At 44.3% G+C, this 14,183-nt stretch overlaps 1 gene segment (V, D, J or C); it reads left to right on the forward strand.

The window, feature by feature from the left end:
• Nucleotides 1-995: 995 nt before the first annotated feature.
• Nucleotides 996-14,183, forward strand: part of LOC100586598 — a 30,275-nt gene continuing 17,087 nt past the window's right edge. Inside the window, 3 exon segments of the V gene segment in view lie at nucleotides 996-1,080; nucleotides 1,184-1,494; nucleotides 9,562-9,849. Of these exon segments, the coding sequence occupies nucleotides 1,035-1,080; nucleotides 1,184-1,494; nucleotides 9,562-9,849 (645 nt within the window).

Here is a 14,183-nt window from a genome sequence, read left to right on the forward strand (position 1 = left end):
CCTGATACACAGAGCAGCAAGTTAAAATATCTAAGTATTTATGTTGAGTAAAATAAGCTAAACAAATAAGAATACATACTAGGTAATTTCATTTTTATAAATTCTGATAAATAAAAATGCATCTAAAGTAAAATAATGAAGATAAGTAGTTGCCTGGGGAAATGGTAGAAGAAGGAAGGGGGAGAGGAGGAGGAATACAGCAGAACAAGAGGTAATGTTGAGAACAATTCACTTGTCCACTTTCTTGATAATGAGGCAGTTACATCATTTTTATTAGTTGTACATTTTAAATATGTGAAGTTTATTATCTTTCTATTAAGCCTCATGTCTTACAAGCAAACAAATGGAAACTTTGACAAGGAAGGAGTAATAGAAAGATAGAAAAAATAAGTTAAATGTCAGAAGTACCTGAAAATTAATGTGCCTGGATCCTAGTTCTCTCCATACTTTCAGAAGAGTGCTGGAGGGCAGCAAAACCACACGTGCTCTTATTACAGAAAGTGGGTTCTGAAAACCACAGGAGGCACATCCAGCTTTGTCCTGGGGTTGGTTTAGGGAGAAGTCAGAGCCAGTGATGAGGAGCACAGGGCCAGATACCAGCATTCACTCATCCCAGACATGAACTCCTAGATGCATACAGAGCCCCCTCCATGTGTGGGTTTACTTCCACACCTGTAAATGGAGAAAATATTGTCTCCTACAGAACATAGCTTACATGAATATTTAAAATGAAATAGGGTGATTAGTGCAAAGTGTTTATCACAGCACAATTTCATAAGACGACAGCATATTTTCCAAATACCATAATTGTCAGCAAACTTCTGCAGGGCACTGTCTTCTTATCTGGGTACAGCCTACTCCTCAAGGGTCCTACCCTAGAGCTTGCTATATAGTAGGAGACATGCAAATAGGGTCCTCCCTCTACTGATGAAAACCAACCCAACCCTGACCCTGCAGCTCTGAGAGAGGAGCCTTAGCCCTGGACTCCAAGGCCTTTCCACTTGGTGATCAGCACTGAGCACAGAGGACTCACCATGGAGTTGGGGCTGAGCTGGGTTTTACTTGTTGCTATTTTAGAAGGTGAGTCATGGAAAACTAGAGAGATTTAGTGTATGTGGATATGAGTGAGAGAAACAGTGGATATGTGCGGCAATTTCTGACCTTGGTGTCTCTTTGTTTGCAGGTGTCCAGTGTGAGGTGCAGCTGGTGGAGTCTGGAGGAGGCTTGGTACAGCCTGGGGGGTCCCTAAGACTCTCCTGTGCAGCCTCTGGATTCACCTTCAGTAGTTATGACATGAACTGGGTCCGCCAGGCTCCAGGGAAGGGACTGGAGTGGGTCTCATACATTAGTAGTGGTGGTGGTACCATATACTACGCAGACTCCGTGAAGGGCCGATTCACCATCTCCAGAGACAACGCCAAGAACTCACTGTATCTGCAAATGAACAGCCTGAGAGCCGAGGACACAGCTGTTTATTACTGTGCGAAAGACACAGTGAGGGGAAGTCAGTGTGAGCCCAGACACAAACCTCCCTGCAGGGGTCCCCAGGACCACCAGGGGGCGCCCGGGACACTGTCTACAGGGCTGTCTCCAGGGCAGGTGCAGGTGCTGCTGAGGGCTGGCTTCCTGTCATGGCCTGGGGCGGCCTCATTGTCAAATTTCCCCAGGGAACTTCTCCAGATTTACAATCCTGTATTAATATTTGATGTCTCTAAATGCAACCTTTTTTTTTCCTTTTTGTCTTTTTTTTTTTTTTTAACAGGAGGACACATCCTCACCTACACGGAAGCCACAGTGTCACTTTGGGGGCAGAAATAATCCTTTTGTGGTCAACAGAATGAGAGTCTTGAGGAATCCCAGGGAAACCTGGAGAGTGTTTTCCAATTAGACTCAGGGCAGAGACCTCCATGGGAATCTCTGATTAGAACGGGCTTTGAGCTCTGATGGGAGCCAAGAGAGAGGCTCACCCAGGGTCAGGGTCCTTAAAACCTGATGGCTTTCACAGCTATCCCCCTTCATCTTGTAAAACTGGGCACATCTGACTCAGACTGATTCAGTTGACTCCCTTTCTGCTAATCCATTTTCCTTCTCTGCAGACTTGATTCCTTTCTTCTTCTCCTTCCTGAAAACAGAGGATGTGTTTTCTGTAGTCTAAATTCCAGGGCTCAGGCCTGCAGGAGCTGGGCAGGCTGAGGGGACTTTCTCACTTACCATTGCCTGGAAAATCCTGCTGTCTTCTGTGCATGGATGCATTTGGGAAATGAAGCAGGCATTAGTCATGAAGGGAATAATACTAGTTTTCTCCAGTGGGATATTGATGTAGAGCTGATCTTATGCTTCTCACACTGTCAGAAAGTTTGGACTCACACCTGTGACTTTGAGGAGAGCTTGTGGTAACTTACCTTGTTTTAATATGAATAGACTCTCCCTTAGCTCAGAAAGCCAGAACAGACTCCATTTAGCTCTTTCATTTGCAAGACATCAAGGGCTCCTCACCCACCCCCTTCCTCAAGGACTTAACTTGTTTAAGCTGACTCCTAGCATATCAAAGAGTGCAATTAACCGATAAGGTACTATGGCAAGCTGAACTGTGTCCTCAGTTCCCAGGAATTTGACCAGGTGATAGTACCTCACTTCAGCAAACCATTCGGTTTGTGCCTCTATTAAGAATTATGAAGCTTTTATACTTCAGTGCACTGAAAATCATGCCCCTTGAATTAAATGTTGATTGGCACTGACATGAAGTGGTCACTCTTGTATATGTGTCCTATGTTATGGGCTCAACATATCAGTGGACTGAGAATCGTCCATTAGCTGCCTCTGATTGTGGCACTGGGCAGATTGAGAATCCTCAGAGTCATCCATGAAAAAGAGAGTCCTTAGGTTTATGGGGTTCTTGGAGACATTCAGGTAAGTGGAGGGGAGAAACAGGATTGGGGGCTGCCAGCCATTTCAACAACACTGGAAATGATTAGCATCTAAGTTTAAAGGTCTACATCATTCCAAACACCCTGCATGACAGGCTGACAGGAAGAAATCCAACCCCACAGCGGCTCCATAGCAACTCTTTAGTATACTTGGTAGTGAAGCTGTTTCAGAGAAGAAACGTCCACTCAAGGGAATCAGTGATGCTTCTCTGAGCTACAATAAACAGTGTATTGGACCCAGGTTTCTCTGAGTTCAGTGTGATGATTACACTCAGCTCCTTCTCCAATGAGTTTAAACGACTGTGGCAATTTAGATGAGCCTGACTGTGGGGTTTTATTATATGTAGATCTGAACTACATAAACAAAGAGGGCATGTCTGACCGTATGAGGATGCAAAATCCTGGAGACCCCACATCCCACACTCTAGTGGGTTTTTTTCTCCAGCAACCTCCAAGTTTTTTTGTGTGAGAATTGCAATAGATTATTTCATAGCTAAGTCATCAAGAGACATAAACTCTGAGAAATACACACAGAAACTTCTCCAGATAGAAGATCCAGGGGAAGAACATTTCTAGCACCTTATCTATGTAGGGTAAGGCAGTCCATCTCCATTACAGACCCCTTACAGCAGCCTCCCTTTATCATGAAAATAGGTCAAATTAGCCAATAGGGTAAGAATCCTATAATGTTCCAGCCAGAAATGGGAAAGCATCAGTTTGACTTCTGGAGACTCTGTGTATAGGTCACATTCCAGAGAAAGAAGAGCACTAAATTAATAAGATTCAATCGTAACTACATATGATACTTCCGGGATGCACTAATTAAAGATGAAAGTGTGGCAATGCACAGGCTCTATCAGAGAAGGAGAACACAGAGAAACTGATAGAGGATGGCAGAGAGTAAGACAAGGACAGAAGAGCAATCTGAAGCCTCTGACATCAACTCTGTAAAGACAAGGTCTTGGCAACTCCCGCATTGACCACCGATTCTTTAACCATGGGCCATTTGCAGGGTTCCTAGCTAAGGAAAAAGAAAAAAAAAAAACTGCATGCACTTCCCAAGTCTCCACTTGTATCCTGTTTTTCTTAGATCTCTAGGACAAAAAGAATGGCATAAACCTAGACCTAGTTTCAGTGTAGGAGGCACTTTCTACAGGCTAGACACTGGGAAGAAGGGAAAATGTGTGTTATTGGAATAGGAGATGCAGAGACGGCTTTAATCTGAATAGATCCACACCCGCAGGTATTCTCGGATGCAACATTCAACTACAAGAGCCTAATGAAGAAACACGAGCCTCCCTAAACCCCTGCAAGCTCTTGTATTCACTGTGTCTCCACTGGTTTAGTGCATCTGGAGCTTCAGAGAACTGGCTCCCTCCTGTGTCCTAGAATCTTTTCTTTGGGTCTTTCTGCAGAATTCAATAGGTTTAGTTAGGCTAATCAATTGTTTCAAGAGATGGTGTTGGCAGCATATATTGTAGCTGAAAGAGTATTCTAAGCCAGGACACAGGCACTTTATGCTGGACTAAAGACTCTGGAGAAAATGTTTTGTGAGCCCTGACAGAAATCTCCTTGAAAGGTAAGGGCTGGGCAGGAGGGGGCACTCAGGAGCCACGCGGCACAGGGTCCAGCCACAGAACAGGAGGCTGGGGAGGACGTTTCCTCTCAGGGCCTGGGTTTTCCTTCATCAGAAAAAAAAAATCTAAAATAACTGTTCAACAAGTTGCTGATATGCCTTCAAATATCCTGATAAAATGGAACAATTCATATAACTTCAGGCAATGAGAACTATTTTTTAAATTGGGCTTCTAGGATTATAAGTATCTTAATAGTGAGAATATGAAGAATCCGTATGATTTTACTATTTCAATGGATACAGAATTGTGGGAGTCACTATATTCCTATGAACAAAAAATTCAGATTTCAGCATTAAGTAATGTTGCCTACATTGTGTGAGTGACAGGGCAGTGGTGGATCTGAGAGTGTGGGGGGTGCATAGACATAATGAGTCAGAAAGCAATATGGAAAGATGAGGATCTATGGATACGAACTGAAAGTATGTAAATACTTCACAAAATACTAATAAACGGGGTTGAATATAAAACCCATAATTATCCAAAACACAAATTCCTTGGAAGTTATTTTGGGAGCATGAGTTCATAAAGAACTCCAAACTCCTGTTTCAACTTCTGACTCCTCGTTTCTGTGATATAAGAAAACCGTCTCCAATTATGCATCTCAGGGCAATTCTGTAAACCCAGTGTTTCTGCTGAAGATCCTGGGGAATCAAGACACTGGGCAGGTGATGGAGACGCTGTCTCAGATGCGCCCAACGGCTCTCAGAGGAACCTGCTGGAGAGTCACGTGGAACATCTACAGTCAGTTTCTCAGAGTCAACAGTGAGCTGTGCTCATGCCTGAGGGGACCATGATGGGGCCAAGGCACATGCTCAGTGTCATGGACAGTGATGGTCCAGAAATGATCTAGATGGTCTTGATGCTAATGAAATATGGGTTCAGAGTGAGGAGCGTAATTTGTGAGGACTTGTTCTTCAGTGAAAGGATCCTGTCCACAAATAGAAATGGAGCAGGGCATGCATTTCCTCAAGCAGGATTAGGGGTTGGACCATCAGCATCCCACTCCTGTGTGGCGGATGGGACATCTATCTTCTCTTTCTCATCCTCGATCAGGCTTTGAGGTATGAAATAATCTGTCTCATGAATATGCAAATAACCTTAGATCTACTGAGGTAAATATGGATACATCTGGGCCCCGAAAGCATCGTCCAACAACCACATCCCTTCTCTACAGAAGCCCCTGAGAGGAAAGTTTTTCACCATGGACTGGACCTGGAGGGTCTTCTGCTTGCTGGCTGTAGCTCCAGGTAAAGGGCCAACTAGTTCCAGGGCTGAGGATGCGATTTTTTCCACTTTAGAGGACTGTCATTCTCTACTGTGCCCTCTCCACAGGTGCTCACTCCCAGGTGCAGCTGGTGCAGTCTGGGGCTGAGGTGAAGAAGCCTGGGGCCTCAGTGAAGGTCTCCCATAAGTCTTCTGGTTACACTTCTCCACCTCTGGTATGAATTGGGTATGATAGACCCCTGGACAGGGCCTTGAGTGGATGGGATGGATCATCACCTACACTGGGAACCCAGCGTATACCCACGGCTTCACGGATGGTTTGTCTTCTCCATGGACACCTCTGTCAGCACGGCATATCTTCAGATCAGCAGCCTAAAGGCTGAGGACACGGCCGAGTATTACTGTACGAAGTACACAGTGTGGAAACCCACATCCCGAGAGTTTCAGAAAGCCTGAGGAAGGAGGCAGCTGTGCTGAGCTGAGGCGGTGGTACAGCAGTTTTCTTAACTTGCATAGTATCTCATTTTGCATTGAGTTCCGCTTTAATATTAGCCAAGAATATGGGATAGACGGGTGCTCCTAAGAGATCCTTAACTTGCCCATTTTGATGGGTTTTCCCGAAGACGTGAGAAGCCACTTTGTTAGCAAAGCATCCCAAAGCCATGCCCTGCTCCAGAAACACGTGTACCCGTTTCCTGGTCTTTGGTTAACTGACAAGCTCTCATCAGCGCACCTGGGCTCATTTCACATCAGGTAGAAATATGTGCTGTAAAGCAAGGCTAACGTTGTGATAGCAATTCCTGCTCAATAACCTTCAGCATCATTGTTGTGTGCTCCATCAACTAATTACGTTAGTTCAAGGTGCTCAATGGGAGTTTCTAATAAATATAAGGGATGTATAGAAGTTCCCCTAATTAAAATAAAAATTGTGAAGACGACCTCAGTGTTCAACCATATTTCCACCCTTCACCACAAAGGAACTTTCATCTCTCCTGGAAGTTGGGTTCATTTTCAAATTAGTTATTTTTTATTTTAATATCTCAAGATTATTGTATGTGATATTTTAGCAGAAAGTGAATTATGGGAACTTGAACTAACCAACTGAAAATACATTCACAACTAATTAAACAAGATGCCAGAATGTAATTGGCTCCAGGCATTTTAAATTCAACAGGTTATGTAACCAGGCTTTAAATTTACACATCTTCCTGTCACCTTCACAGCACAGTCAACTTCCATTATGTAAGAAATGGTGAGTGCATTCCCAAGGGTCTTGCACAGTTATAGAAATAGACTTGGTGACATGAGGAGTTGATTGTTTAAATTCCCCTCTGAAGAAGCAGCATCAACCCAACAAACCACTCTCTTCCCTCTGTGACTAGAGCTCTGTCACAGGCCACATGGAGCTAAATCCTTGATGGAGATAACAGGACTACATAAATTGGACTGATCGTTTTTATACTATAAAATTAATAGGTGAGTCTGCACTCCAGCCTGGGCAACAGAACAAGTCTAGTCTGTAAAATACAAAATAAAGATAAATTAATAGGTACTGACTTTGACATTTCGGGTAATAATATTTTCATAAACCGAATTTAATTATACCCACATTGTTACCTACATCTTCACTGAAAAGTTCCTAGTTATGTTGAGTTCCATCAACACTCCACGTGTTCAAATCTGGACATCCAAGAGAGTCTGAAGAATAAAATGCAATGACGGTAGTGAAACTTGCATATATTCAGCACCTCTTAACTCAGGAGGACTCAGCACACCCTGGAACACTCTGCTTTTCTGAATGTCTCACAATGACTCTGGCTCACTCTGCATCCTCCTCAAACATCTGGCCCCTGTTTGCTCTAAGTTCACTCTCTGCTCTTAGTCTGTGCTCTGAAGTCTTCGCAGAGGTGAAAATGAGTGGTCAGATGGATCTTCCTTCTCACCGCGACATGGAATTTACTGTTTCATTTAGTGACCACTCTTTCCATAATGGTTGATTTCTTTTGGCCTGTTCATTACTGGTGATTTTCAAGGGAATCTCAGTTGAATCTTTACTCTTTTGCATCTTGTCTCCATGACAATGTTGGTAAGTTTTTCCTCTAGCATCATAACATGATCTAGTGACCTGACACATTTGCGGCAAACAATACCTACAAATTCAGAAGTTCTTTGGTTTTCTTTCCACGAAATACAATTCTTGCTCTTCTGTGTGGGAGCACATTCTAGCATCCCTGTACACACCCACCTAGATGTCTGCAGGCCTATGAAATATTCCCTGTAAATAAAAAAATGTGTCTCAATTTCCCTCAATGTTCATAATTCTCCTGAGGGTGAGGAAGGTATTTCTGGATCTGTTCAAACACATGGCCCAGAGACCACCTGGTAGGTAGGTAAGGAGCTCACCTCACTCTGGATATTGAGTCTGTCTCTTTCCCTCTGTCGTCTCACAGAAGGTCAGCCCACTTGTTCAGCTCCTAAGAAGACAGCCCAGGTTTATCCGGATTATACAACACAACCAGCTTCTGATGACTCTCCTGTTACAACATCCATGAGATATTTTATGTATTATATAATTCACCAAACTAATGTGAAATTCCCGAGTTGCAATACTGCACACCCTAGGGTATGTTCATGCAATTCAGTGGAGGAGAAACTCTTTCAGAGACAGATGGATCTGAATTGGTAAATATGTGGGTACGAATTCTGGGCTTAAGTGTCATTGTCCAGCCATGTTTCACAGGTGTGACCTGTCAGGGAAGAACCAGAGTTCCTTGTTCTCTCAGAGGGTAGAGCTCACAGAGGTCCTCTCTTGTTCCCAGGAAAGGTAATTTCACTAATCTTGGTGACGAGACTATCCTCCAGTGCCGATGTACTATAGAGTTTTCATCTGAAGCTGTCACTGCTATCCCCAATGTACATCTTTTCACACAGAAGTGTTTAGAGGTCAGGCCATATTCTCAGGGTCACACATTGAGAAGGATGGAGATATATTCCACTACCTTCTCCTGAGATCTCACACAGAATCTCAAATTTCAAAAGGTCTCAGAAGGGCAGCTCTCAGGTGCTATTTAAAAATAACCCACTTCTTGGGACAGGCAGCATCCTTCTAACCAAGATGGATGTTCTGAACTACAGTACACATTGCATGGATACAGGTATGTCTCAATTCACTGTGATTATTACACTCATCAGCTGTTTCAATGTGGCTGAAGTGGTAAATGACAGTTTAGATGATCTGGATGTATGGTTGGTGTTATATGAATCTTTAAAGTTAGAACAGTATTGACTGTATTCCAAAATCTGTCCTTGATCCGTGATCACACTCATTTCCCAGACCAGCTCCTTCAACACATTTCCTACCTGGAAGAAGAGGACTCTGGGCTTGGTGAGGGGAGGCCACAGGTAGAAAACTGAGTTCTCAGAGGGCACAGCCAGCATTCTCCTCCCAGGGTGAGCCCGAAAGACTGGGGCCTGCCTCATCCCTTTTCACCTCTCCATACAGAGGTACCACCCACATGCAAATCTCACTTAGGCACCCACAGGAAACCACCACACATTTCCTTAAATTCAGGGTCCAGCTCACATAGGAAATGCTTTCTGAGAGTCCTGGACCTCCTGCACAAGAACATGAAACACCTGTGGTTCTTCCTCCTCCTGGTGGCAGCTCCCAGATGTGAGTGTTTCAGAAATGCAGATATGAAGATATGAGATGCCTCTGATCCCAGGGCTCACTGTGGGTCTCTCTGTTCACAGGGGTCCTGTCCCAGGTGCAGCTACAGCAGTGGAGTGCAGGACCGGTGAAGCCTTCGGAGACCCTGTCCCTCACCTGCGCTGTCTATGGTGGCTCCATCAGTGGTTACTACTGGGGCTGGATCCGCCAGCCCCCAGGGAAGGGGCTGGAGTGGATTGGGCTTATCGATAGTAGTGGGAGCACCAACTACAACCCGTCCCTCAGGAGTCGAGTCACCATGTCAGTAGACACGTCCAAGAACCAGTTCTCCCTGAAGCTGAGCTCTGTGACCGCCGCGGACACGGCCGTGTATTACTGTGCGAGAGACACAGTGAGGGGAGGCGAGTGTGAGCCCAGACACAAACCTCCCTGCAGGGAGGCGGAGGGGGCGGGCGCAGGTGCTGCTCAGGACCAGCAGGGGGCGCGCGGGGCCCACAGAGCAGGAGGCCGGGTCAGGAGCAGGTGCAAGGAGGGCGGGGCTTCCTCATTAGCTCAGTGCTCTCCCTCCTCGCCAGCGCTCAGGTGTCCCCAGGGCTCCTCTTTCTTTATTGTCTGTGGTTCTGCTTCCTCACATCCTTGTGGCAGGCAAGAAAGGAGGAAGACAATTTTTCTGTTTACTGTTGAGGTTTCACCAATTACTAGGAACTTTCCTACAAGTTCCTGCAGGACTCATTTTACCATATATGGATTCTCACCATCTCTTGATTTGTGTCATCAATCGAATTGTGCCCTATTTGAAATTCACTTACTGAAACCTTAAATCCAATAGATCTATACTGGAATTTTAATGATGTAATTAAGGTTAAATGTGGTCAAAATGTGAGACCCTAATGCAATAAACTGTTGTCTTTATAAGAAGAGGAAAAGACACCAGATACCTCTCACTTTTTGCGTGCACACAGAGAAGAGGCCATGCGGAGACGTAGTGGACTAGAAGGTGGCCCTGTGCAAGCCAGGAAGAAGCCTACTAAGAACCAATTTTGCCAGCTCCTTGATCTTCGACATTCAGACTGCAGAATTGTAAGAAAATCAATATTTGTTGTTTAAGCCACCCACTCCTGTTGTCTTCTTATGAAGACCCAAACTGACTAATACCACGTAACTGTGTTAGCTCTGTCTCCTGGAGGGAGAAGCAGCCCCCTGAGGCTGGGCACTGCATCTCTCAGACTTCCACATGAAGTAGGCAAAAAAAGTAGCTCTCACATAAAAATGTGTCATGGCCCTGTTGGCCATTTTTGAGCAAGGTCTCTGAAACCAGCCCTGGTGTGTATGTGTAACAAATGTTGTCTTTTATCTTTTATTTGGACATAACAAATAGACAAGAGGTACCAGCTGGTTGGAGATTGGCCACTGATCATCTTCTGTTGTCTCCTTAGTTTGTCACAGAAAACCACACCAACATCACTGTTTTTCTTCAACCACCTCAAATGGACATAGAAATGATCCCTGCAGTACAGTCTATTTCTTCAACTTTCTAAATTTGCACTGAATCTCTTCCTAAATGGGGAGCTACATGGGGTCTGAGTTTTGTTCCTTTCTTCCCAGTCTTCCCCAAGTACCAAGGACAGAATAGACTTAAAATAAAATTTGGCCATCAATGCCCCCAAACACCACATCACTTTCTAAAATCCACATCCTGCATCCATCCTTCTCTGGACACAGCTCATCGGGCTACCTAGGAATGACCAGAAGCTGGTATCAGCTTATGGGCTGAGACCACGAGCTATACACACGTGTGATTTCAGTCACACGCACTCTACTGGAGGACCACACCTGTGTTCTGAGGAGCTCAGGCATCAGCTGATCTCAGTCGTTCTCTAATAAATCACACACCTCTTATTAATGAAGGTCCACATGGCCCCATCAGCTGCAGAGCAGTGGAGTAAAGCTCATGGGTGGGTCATTCAGGCAGAAGTCAGACAATGGGAAGGGATGGATGGTCACTTCCATTTTCACTGATGTTCCCAATGAATTTTAATAGAATAAAACAATATTAACTACAAAGAGACAGAAAAGAAGACTGGCTCGTCAAGGTATTTAAGGACAAGGAACTTTATTTGGGGGAAAAGTGAAAGACACTTCTAAATGGAAATCCCTAAAGCACATACAGCAGCTGACGGAGTGGCCACTGTGCACATGAGGTCTGAGGAGACGGATGGTAGAGTCCGTTCCTCCAAGATGTCCCTGTGTGTGTGATGGTTGGACTCCTCATGCATATGAATATAAGAGCTGGACTGAGGGAGAAAAAAGGGCCATATCCCACAGGAAAGGAAGAAAAAAAAACAGATGGGCATCCCTGGAGAGAGCTCATTAGATTTGGTGTGCTTAAGATGAAAATTTCTTCCAAAAATTGTAATGTTCTAAGCTAAATATAAATCTCTTCAATAAATTGAGAATCAACAGGAGAATGGAGCTATGAGTTGAGACAGGAAACAAATCATGAGAGAGCAGAAAGCAAATCCACAAAAAAACTGTCACATGACAGAGGCCAGAATGGAGCTGATGCAGCCACTTCACTATTCTGCAGACTTGTTGACCATGTGGAGAAGGGGCTTGAACAAGTGGGAACGTTCTCCAGCCTTCTGAATCAGCCTCCTTCTTATGCATGAGTAGAAATCATAGTTCTGGAGGTGACCTTCCAAATTTTCCTGTCCGTACCTCTTCCCTCAGGGGTAGTGTCTTCCCAACCACAATGGTTTCTCACCAGTGTCCTCGGCTTCTGATCCATTGTACTTACCCTGCAGATTAAGAATTTCTTCTGGATGGAGTTCTCTGGGAATCCTCTGTTTTCTTTAGTTTCTGTTGACTCCACCACACCCCATAGGACACAGGTTTTATTGGATTTCCCCTGGAGATAGTGGAGGTGAATCCGGGTGTTCAACAGTCCTGACTGTTTTTCTCTTCCTGTCAGCACCACAGGACAGCAGATAAGGGAGTTGACTGTGGATTTTTCAAATTCCTGGGAAAATCCTGCAAGGACTAGTAGATTCACACTCTTAACACCATTAGCACATGCATCCAAAATAATAAAAGAAAACACCTCACTAAATATTTCCAGGTTAGCCTGTTCGTCTCTCAATGCCATCCAGTGGCACCTGCCCTGGGTTCACTAACACGTGGGACCCAGTCCTCTCTGCAGGCGTCTGTCTCCTCAAATTTCAGTCTTCTTGTTAGCTCTGTGAAAGCAACTCAGATATGTTAAAAGGTTTTCTTCTTTGTTTGTTCGCAGTTTTTCAGGTTTGTTGTTAATGAGGAAAGAATAAGACCATAGTTTCCTCATTTTTTTACATTTGCACACTGAGTAGCCACTTTCTATATAAAAGCCAGAAACTAAGGGAACAAATCAAATATCCATGTCCGCTACAGGGGAACGTTAAACAATTTGACATATGATTATGGACTAAAGTACAATGCAGAATTAGAATCAAGGCATCCTCATCCTCATAAAAGCATGTCTACAGCCTCAAATAACTCTGCTGAGGGAAAGTGGCTGAAGAATTGAGAGTGCACTTCATAAACTTCTAATTGTATAAACTGCAGAAGGTACAACTGTTCTAAAGCAACAGAGCAGATTTGAAATTTGTGAGAAATGGGTGCAGAAAGTAATTGGGTGTTGAGATGAAATTGCTGAGAAGTGACAAAGATTTAGGGGTTAACTTAATTGTGCACGACTTAATTGAAACCCTGATTAAAGGGTTGCACACATACGTTACCATTTTCCAAATTGTGCAGTGTAGATTTGAATTAATTATTAATTGTACTTAAATAAAGCAGTAACAAATAAACACATGAATATGTTTATTGAGGAACAAAAAATAGATGGCTATGAACACTGGAGACATCTCTGACTCTTGAAAGTACACATGCTTGAACACTGGTTCTCTCTATACATATTTCAGGTAAAAAGCAGAATACACTGAAAGAAAACAGAGGCGTCCTGGCAGGGGTGGAATCCTGCAGACCTCACTAGGCGGGTCCCACACTGCCCTGGAGTTGTATCAGGGGAGCAGTCTCCTCTAGTGGTCAGAGGCACAGGCGCAGATAATGGGGCTAATTCTGTCCAGCTGTGTGACCTTGAATGCATTGTACAGCCACTCTGTTCTGTGTGTAATTTATATTCCTTAAAATGTAACATTGACACTTGCATTAAATGTATTCTACAAATATGTAAAAATGAAGATGATGACTGCTAAATGATTATCAAGGCACAATAATATAACATAATGATATTTTCCTGAGTGATAAGATGACTACCACTCTCCCCCAGGGCACTTCGTCTGCTCTGAGCCCTGCCCCTCCTCAGGATTCCCATCCCAGAGCTTGCTATACAGTAGGAGACATGCAAATAGGTTTCTCCCTCTGCTGATGAAAACCAGCCCAGTCCTGACCCCACAGCTCTGGGAGGGAAGCGCCAGCCCTGGGATTCCCAGGGGTTTTTATTTGGTGATCAGGACTAAAGACAGAGGACCCACCATGGAGTTTGGGCTGAGCTGGGTTTTCACTGCTGCTGTTTTAAAAGGTGAACTGGAGAGATTGAGTGTGAGTGGATACACTTGAGAGAAACAGTGGATTATGTCAGGCAGTTTTGGACCGGGATGTCTACATATTTGCAGGTGTCCAGTGTGAGGTACAGCTGGTGGAGTCCGGAGAGGACCCAAGACAACC

This window comes from Nomascus leucogenys, chromosome 22a (genome assembly GCF_006542625.1).
Source record: "Nomascus leucogenys isolate Asia chromosome 22a, Asia_NLE_v1, whole genome shotgun sequence".
NCBI classification, from domain to species: Eukaryota; Metazoa; Chordata; class Mammalia; order Primates; family Hylobatidae; genus Nomascus; species Nomascus leucogenys.